Below are 8,441 nucleotides of genomic sequence, written 5' to 3'. Positions count from 1 at the left end.
GCGGGGGCTCACCGGGACCGCCTCGGTACGTGTCATGGCGGCCACCTGTGCCTCGGTACGTGTCATGGCGGCCGCCCGTGCCTGGGTAGACGCCATGGTGGCTGCCTCGGTACGTGTCATGGCGGCCGCCTGTGCCTAGGTACGTGTCATGGCGGCCGCCTGTGCCTGGGTACGTGTCATGGCGGCAGCCTCTGTAGGTGTCATGGCGGCCGCCAGTGCCTGGGTAGATGCCATGGTGGCCGCCTCGGTAGGTGTCATGGCGGCCGGAAGCGGAAATCTTTACGTCACGGGGCGCGCCCTCTCTTCCTCGTGCCGGTGGCGGTGAGCGGGGGCAGGTCCCGGGTGATGGGGTGGGGGGGGTCGGGGAGCGCAGGTGCCGGGGGCAAAGCACCGGCAATGGGGAGCACGGCACCGGTAATGGGGGCACGGCACCGGTAATGGGCGCACGGCACCGGGAATGGGGCACGGCACCGGTACCGGGGGCACGGCACCGGGAAATGGGGGGCACGGCACCGGGAATGGGGCACGGCGCCGGGTAATGGGGGCACGGCGCCGGGTAATGGGGGGCACGGCACCGGGAATGGGGCACGGCGCCGGGTAATGGGGGCACGGCGCCGGGTAATGGAGGCACGGCACCGAGAATGGGGGGCACGGCACCGGTAATGGGGGTACGGCACCGGGTAATGGGGCACGGCACCAGGTAATGGGGAACGGCACCGGGAATGGGGGCACGGCACCGGTATCGGGGGGCACAGGGGTGTTCCATCAATGGGTACCGGGGGGGGCTGTGGGGGTGTCTCCATCCCCGCTGACCCCCGGGCAGGGGCGGGGGGGTCTGTGCCCGCAGGATGCTGGCGCGGGGCTGGCGGCGGCTCTTCGCGGGGCGGCTGCTGCTGCTGACCAACACGGCGAGCTGCGGCGCCATGCTGGCCGCCGGCGACGTGCTGCAGCAGGCCTGGCACTGCCGGCGGCACCCGGGCACCGACCTGCAGCCGGCGCGCACAGGTGAGAGCGGGGACGCTGGCACGGAGCTCTGTGGGAGGGGGTGGGATCCAGAGGGACCTGGATGTGCTGGAGAGGTTCCAGTGCCAACCTCATGGAGCTCAGCAAAGCCAAGGGCAAGGTCCTGCCCCGGGGTCGGGGCGATCCCAGGCACAGCTACAGGTTGGGCAGAGAAGAGATTCAGAGCAGCCTGAGGAGAAGGACTTGGGGGTGTTGGTTGAGGAGAAACTGAACATGAGCCGGCAGTGTGCGCTCGCAGCCCAGAAACCAGCCATGTGCTGGGCTGCATCAAAAGGAGCGTGACCAGCAGGTCAAAGGAGGTGATCCTGCCCCTCTGCTCTGCTCTGGTGAGACCTCACTTGCAGCACTGTGTGCAGTTCTGGTGTCTTCAACATAAGAAGGACATGGAGCTGTTGGAGCAAGTCCAGAGGAGGCCACGAGGATGAGCAGGGGCTGGAGCACCTCCCGTATGGAGCCAGGCTGAGAACATTGGGGCTGTTCAGCCTGGAGAAGAGAAGCTGCGTGGAGACCTCAGAGCAGCTTCCAGTGTGTGAAGGGGGCTACAAGGGTGCTGGAGAGGGACCTTCATCAGGGACTGTAGCGACAGGACAAGGGGTGATGGGTTCAAACTGGAACAGGGTTAGATCTGAGGTAGAAGCTCTTCCCTGTGAGGGTGCTGAGGCGCTGGCACAGGGTGCCCAGAGAAGCTGTGGCTGCCCCATCCCTGGCAGTGTTCAAGGCCAGGTTGGACACAGGGGCTTGGAGCAACCTGCTCTAGTGGAAGGTGTCCCTGCCCGTGGCAGGGGGTTGGGACTGGATGAGCTTTAAGGTCCTTTCCAACCCAAACCAGGCTGGGATTCTATGGTTTATGATTCTAAATTCATTCTCATTCTGACAGAGCAGGGAATTAGTCTCCAGCTCCCCGGCACCACACTTTGTGCTTCCTGCAGCAGCGGATCCGCTGCCGGGGACGGGGCCATGGGGCATCACATCAATAATGCACTGGTGCCTGGTGTTGTGTTGCAGGACGGATGTTCGCTGTCGGCTGCAGCATGGGCCCGCTCATGCATTACTGGTACCTCTGGCTGGACGCTGCTTTCCCGGCACGGGGCGTGAGGGGGCTCAGAACCATCCTCAAGAAAGTCTTAATGGACCAGATGGTGGCATCGCCCGCCCTGGGCATCTGGTACTTCCTGGGTAGGTGCCAGCACCCTCCTTGCGCTGGTGGCGCTGAGCATCGCGCGCGGCAGTGACGTGTTCCGGGGTGTGGGTACATGGGGCGTTCCTGGAGCTCCTGCCCTTCTCCCGGTGCTGCCTTTCCCTCCCATCCACACTCCCCAGCGTGGAGCTCCAGAGCGCTCCCGTGCAGTGGTGCTGTGTCCCCGCAGGCATGGGCACGCTGGAGGGGCAGGCTCCAGAGGAGAGCTGGGAGGAGCTGAAGGAGAAATTCTGGGAGTTCTACAAGGTAAATCCACACACACCCCCCCCAAGCGCTCCCTCCTGCCCTCGGGGTGCACCAGCTCCACGGGGAGCTCCTGGCTGGCCCCTCTGCTCTGCTGTGTGAGACCCCCCCACAGCGCTGTGCAGTGCTGGTGGCCTCAGCGTAAGGACATGGAGGTGTTGGAGCGAGTCCAGAGGAGGCCACGAGGATGATCAGGGCCTGGAGCAGCTCCCGTATGGAGCCAGGCTGAGAACATTGGGGCTGTTCAGCCTGGAGAAGAGAAGCTGCGTGGAGACCTCAGAGGAGCTTCCAGTGTGTGAAGGGGGCTACAAGGATGCTGGAGAGGGACCTTCATCAGGGACTGGAGGGATAGGACAAGGGGTGATGGGTTCAAACTGAAACGGGAAGTTCAGGTTAGATCTTAGGCAGAAGTTCTTCCCTGTGAGGGTGCTGAGGCGCTGGCACAGGGTGCCCAGAGAAACTGTGGCTGCCCCATCCCTGGCAGTATTCAAGGCCAGGTTGGACACAGGGGCTTGGAGCAACCTGCTCTAGTGGAAGGTGTCCCTGCCCGTGGCAGGGGCTTGGAGCTGGAGGAGCTTTAAGATCCCTTCCAACCCAAACCAGGCTGCGATTCTGTGGTTCTTTGCTCTCCACAGGCTGATTGGTGCGTCTGGCCCCCGGCTCAGCTCATGAATTTCCTCTTCGTCCCACCCAAGTACCGGGTGGTTTATGTCAACGTGATCACACTGGGCTGGGACACGTACCTCTCCTACCTCAAACACAGGGTGAGCACCAGCACTGGGGGTGCCATCACCATCGCAGCCAAGCTGGGCTCGCACCAGACACACCATCTCTCCTGTTTCCCAGCCTGGCACCCCCCCGAGCACGGAGCACAACGCGCCCCAGGACAACCAGCGCAGGGTCGGGATATGAAGGAGCTGATCTCAATGGCAGCGTTTTTGGAGGCTCCTGCCCATGGTGAGATGTTTTCCGGGTATCGATGTGGCTCAATCCACACAACACAAGCGATGGCTGGAGACCATCACCACCACCACCACAGCTCTTGCTGGTTGACTCATCTACTGGCCGCAGTGCTGGGTTGGGGTTGTGTTTGGAACCCATCGGTGCCCCCCAGGGTAGGCTGTAAAGCGATTTCTTTCTGTATGTATCCACAGAGCCCGTGCTGCTGGCGTGGGGAGGAGCTGCTGCAGCTCTGCTTTGCCTCCGTGTCCTCAGTGCACTCCTCTCTGCTGCAGACAGGTTGATTTGCCCTCCTCCAGGACAAGCCTGGCCCCTTGCTCCCCGCTCCAGCACCTTCCTCTGCTCCTGCTGTGGCTGCTTGGCAGAGGGATGCTGTCCCTGTGCTCCCGGTGCAGCTCCTCAGCCCGTTTCCCTGCTGCTGTTCTGTCCTCAAAGCAGAAGCCACCCAGCTCCTTCTCACCCCCCTCCCCAGCACCGCGCGTGGGCTCCTGCAGCCACCCAGCGCCTATAAATAGTGGTGTGAGCGCAGCCGCCTGCTCGCTGCCACGTCTGAATCCATGTGGAGGCAGTTGGGTGCTTCTAAGGCAATGCTTGGGCAGGATCTGGACCCTCCCTGGGACCTTCCCTTGTTTCCAGCATCACTGAGAACTGCCTAAATGTTGACTTTCCTAAAGCTCAACACGGTGCCTTAGAGCTCTGTCCTCATCCCTCCTGTCCCCCCCTGCCACTAAGGGGGCACCCGAGCTGCCAGAAGCCATTTGGTGGATGCTGATGAAGAAACCAGATGAGTTTTTGCTTCTCTTTGGCGATGAGGTTGGCAGCGGGGCCGCGGGTACAGACACGGGGGCCCCCTCTGCGCCCGCAGTGACCCCCAGAGGCCAGTGATCAGCAGTGATTTATTTCTTCACACCAGTTCTGGAATACAGTGATTTTTAGGAAATTTGTCCTCTTTTTTTTTTCTTTTTTTTTCCCTTTTTTTTTTTTTTTTTTACACTTTTGACATTTGTACAGTACAGAGTTAACTCTTCCATAAGTAAACTTCACCCAAAAATAGGAAAGGGGGGAAGGGAGATGGGATTTGCAGTCAGGGAAAGAGGAAGGGAGGGGTGGGGGGGGGGGAACCTGGAAAATAAAAACACAGAGCTCCAAGAAAAATAAATAAGAGGGAAGCAAGACCTCCAGGTCCATGTTTGCTACAGGAACATCCACTTGGGCACAGTCTCCACAGAAGCACAGTACTACAGGAACACGGGAGGAGCCGAACGCCCCGTAGCAAATCAGCAACACAATGGTCCCCAGGCGCCAAAGCCGGGGTTGTACCAAGGTCCCCATCCCCAAATCAGGGCTAACTTGCTGCAGGCTGCTCGGCTGAGCTCTCGGGGATGCATTTGGGGGGGGGGGTGGTTCTGGAACCTTTAAATAAGATTTCTCTTGAAAAGATATTCACAAGCAAGGTTACCACACAGAGAAAGAAAAACCTGGATGCACCAACACGGCCACAGCACAGCAGGTCACGCACAGCGTCACTTCTACACCTATTTACAAGGGGTTCTTCTTCTTTATGTACAAGGAGGAAGACGGTGGGAGCATAAATTAGCATCTATTTATACAAATAAACAAGAGATCGGAAATATCCATCCATCCGGGTGGGGGAAAAGAGCCGGGCACAAAGAGAACCCCCCCCCCCAAGGAGCTCTTTGGGCAGGCCAGGCTGGGGATGGGGACACGGGGAGGACCAGCTGGGATCTGAGGTTTGGGGGGGGTCCCACAGCAGCTCCCCACAAGGGCAGGGGGTGCATCCCTGCTCCCAAGGGAGGTATGGGATGGGGGGTGAGCAGAGAAAATAGTGTTCCTCGGGGAAAAGGGGGGTTTGGAGCGATTAAAAGCAGAACAGGGGAGGTTTCTACCAGCCCAGGCTTAAAAATAAATTAAGGGGATGGAGGGGGCAGAGCCTAACTGAAGGGGGGCTCCTAGAGGGGCTGCAGCCCTTTCGGAGGTATCAGCAGCAAAAGCCCCCGTGGGACCCCGCTAAGAAGAGGGGCTCAGGGGGAGGAGAGGAGGGGAATGGGGTGCACTGACCAATATTGAGGGGTGTAGGGGGGGGCTGGTCCTAGCAGGCACAGTCCTGGTGTGGGGGGGCCTGCTGGTCCGTGAGCTGGGGGCCCTGCTTGGCGCCGGTGACCGCCGGGTCGGCCGTGTCCAGTGACTCCGACATCTTCTCGCAGATGATGTCCACCAGCCGCTCGAAGGTCTGCTTCACGTTGATGTTGTCCTTGGCGCTGGCCTCGAAGAACTCAAAGCCTGAGGGATGCAGGGGAAGGAGGGGACACACACACACACAGAGATCAGGGCTGTGCCCAGCAGAACCCTCCACGGCTCTTCCTCCCCTCATTAACTATGGAAGGGACGCGTGTGCCCCACACGCCTGGACCACCCGGCTCCAACCTGCCCCTGCAGCCACCCAGTTTCATCCCCTCAGCAGGTTTGTGGTGCTGCAAGAGGAACCACCATCACCCCCCGGCGCTCGCGGCTCAGTGACACCTTATTCCTTGCACCGAGGGACAAGTCACCGCCGCTCTCAAAGCAGAAGAATGACAGGGAGGGAATTCAGCCCCAAAATCAATGACATGGGGGGGGAGGAAGATGGGTCCCCCCTCGGCTCACCCAAGTGCTCGGCGAGCTGGCGGCCCTTCTCCGAGGAGACAACGCGCTCGTCCTCCATGTCACATTTATTCCCCACCAACAGGACCTGGGCGTTGTCCCACGAGTAGGTTTTGATCTGGGTGGACCTTTGGGGAAGGGAAAGCAGGAAATGATGATGGAAGGGGGCAGAGCAGGGTGAGGCGGGTGCCTGGGAAAGGTATTTTGGGGGGGGGGACACACCCCAGAGCCCTGTCCGTGCGCTCACCAGTCCTGCACGGCGTTGAAGGACTCCTCGTTGGTGATGTCGTACATCAGGATGAAGCCCATGGCACCGCGGTAGTAGGCGGTGGTGATGGTGCGGTACCGCTCTTGGCCGGCCGTGTCCTGGCATGAAGCAGGGGGAGAACAGCACATCACCACCGGGGACACCACCAGCACCGCGCCACCCATCAGGGTCCTGCACCAGCATCACCCCCCAGCGCTGGCAAACAGCGGAGCAGCCCCACACCAAGCACACACCATCCCGGGGGTCTCACCCAGATCTGCAGCTTGATGCGCTTGTCGTTCCGATAGATGGTCTTGACCTTGAAGTCAATGCCGACGGTGCTGACGAAGGCGGGTGTGAAGGAGTCGTCAGCGTACCGGAAGAGGAAGGAGGTTTTCCCCACGCTGCTGTTGCCGATGATGAGGATTTTGAACATGTAATCGAAGTTCTGGTCCGAGGATTCCTTCTGCCCATAGCGGGAGTCGGTAGCGGACGCCATCTGCAAGGCAGGGAGAGAGGAGAGGCCGTGACGGGGATGGCGGCGGTGGCAAACGCGCCCGATGCCAGGCCCCAGTGCCACCGGTTTCCCAGCGGTGCAGGCACGGTTCGATCCTATTTGGATTGGGGATGGGCGAGCACCAGTAAGGGCGAGGCGAGCTGCCACCAACGCAGGTGATTGGCCTCAAAGGACTCTGCAGGGCCAGGACCCACCACCCCCAATGCAGCCACCCCAACAAGGCGCCTGCATCACACATGGGGTGCACAGAATCCAGCAAAGTGGGGAGCACAAAGCTGGCAAAGGGGGGGAACAACGACCCCTGGCAAAGGAGGGGGGGACCACGACCCTTGCAAAGGGGAGACTATGACCCTGGCGCGGGGGGGGACATGACTCTGGCAAAGGGGGGACCATGATCCTGGCAAAGGGGGGACGGACCAGGACCCTGGCAAAGGGAGGTGGACTAGGACCCTGGCAAAGGGGGGGGGGCCGGGACCCTGGCAAAGGGGAGGACACGACCCTGGCAAAGGGGAGGGGACCAGGACCATGGCAAAGGGGGGGACACGACCCTGGCAAATGGGGGACATGACCCTGGCAAAGGCAGGGGGGACATGACCCTGGCAAAGGGGGGAGACCACGACCTGGTCCTATTTTTAAGCCTGGGCTGGCAAATGGGGGGGGACCACGACCCTGGCAAAGGGGGGACCAGGACCCTGGCAAAGGGGGGGACACGACCCTGTCAAAGGGGTAGGGGGGACACGACCCCAGCAAAGGGATCGCAGCTGCACTGAGGGCGCTGCAGCCTCTCCTGCATCTCCCCTGCAAAATGGCACCTGCAGCAGTGCCCGCACACGCCGTGCTCGGTGCTGCGGGCTCCGCGCCCCGGGGAGGGGGGGGATGATGCTGGGATGCAGGAGATGGGTGGATGCGGGGATGGAGGGACCCCCCCCCATATGCATCTTTCCCCCCTCCCCCACCGTTGCAGTCATCATCCCGCTGCTACCCCCCCCTCAAAGGGGTACCCCCCCCCCTCCCGGTACCGGCGGCCGTCGGTACGGGGGGGGGGGGGAGTACCCCGTTGGGGGGGGGGGGGTGACCGGGGAGGGGGGGGGGGGATATCGCGCGCTCACCTCCACGCCGCCGCCTCCTCCTGCAGCAACTGCAGAGCCCGGATGACGTCGGCGCTAGGGGGCGGGGCGTATGTAAATGAGGGCGTAACGTCATCGTTCGGGCCCCAACGAGAAGCGCTGATTGGTCGGCAGAGCGCTGTGATGGACAGGAGCTTTGGGGAGTGGGGGGGAGGAGGCCGGGAAAGGCGACGCCCCTCCCGGCGCGGTTGGTGGTGGGCGCCGCCGGGGCTCCCCTTGCAGCGCGCAGTGGTACGGTCCGGCGGCGCCTCGGCTGGGCTGCGGGTCGAACCATCCGGTGCCTGAGTGGGGGTGCAGGGCGGGCCATTGCTGCTCGGGAAGGTGCGAGCTATCGCAGCTCAAGGGAAGGCGAGCTTTCACAGCTTCCCCTGTCACGATATGACGCCCTATCGCGACGGCACCTCTTCAGGCCTGCCGGCTGACTCCCATCCCCAGGCAGGCGAGGTACGCCATGTCCTGCCCGAG

General features: G+C 61.9%; 2 protein-coding genes across 2 annotated transcripts; one reads left to right on the top strand and one right to left on the bottom strand.

The window, feature by feature from the left end:
• Nucleotides 1-60: 60 nt before the first annotated feature.
• MPV17L2 (MPV17 mitochondrial inner membrane protein like 2) lies at nucleotides 61-4,364 on the top strand. The gene is made up of 7 exons (XM_030509568.1): nucleotides 61-321; nucleotides 824-1,005; nucleotides 2,029-2,199; nucleotides 2,391-2,467; nucleotides 3,100-3,228; nucleotides 3,311-3,421; nucleotides 3,619-4,364. Exons 1-6 carry the CDS (start codon nucleotides 149-151, stop codon nucleotides 3,374-3,376), a joined length of 798 nt encoding a protein of 265 aa, XP_030365428.1. The 5' UTR covers nucleotides 61-148; the 3' UTR covers nucleotides 3,377-3,421; nucleotides 3,619-4,364.
• On the bottom strand, nucleotides 4,307-8,035 carry RAB3A (RAB3A, member RAS oncogene family). Its single transcript, XM_030509570.1, has 5 exons — nucleotides 7,959-8,035; nucleotides 6,604-6,831; nucleotides 6,333-6,451; nucleotides 6,089-6,213; nucleotides 4,307-5,725 (listed from the first exon to the last, which is right to left on the bottom strand). Exons 2-5 carry the CDS (start codon nucleotides 6,829-6,831, stop codon nucleotides 5,535-5,537), a joined length of 663 nt encoding a protein of 220 aa, XP_030365430.1. The 5' UTR covers nucleotides 7,959-8,035; the 3' UTR covers nucleotides 4,307-5,534.
• Nucleotides 8,036-8,441: the final 406 nt, after the last annotated feature.

This window comes from Strigops habroptila, chromosome 20 (genome assembly GCF_004027225.2).
Source record: "Strigops habroptila isolate Jane chromosome 20, bStrHab1.2.pri, whole genome shotgun sequence".
Taxonomy (NCBI): Eukaryota; Metazoa; Chordata; class Aves; order Psittaciformes; family Psittacidae; genus Strigops; species Strigops habroptila.
This window is presented reverse-complemented; position numbering and strand designations above follow the sequence as displayed.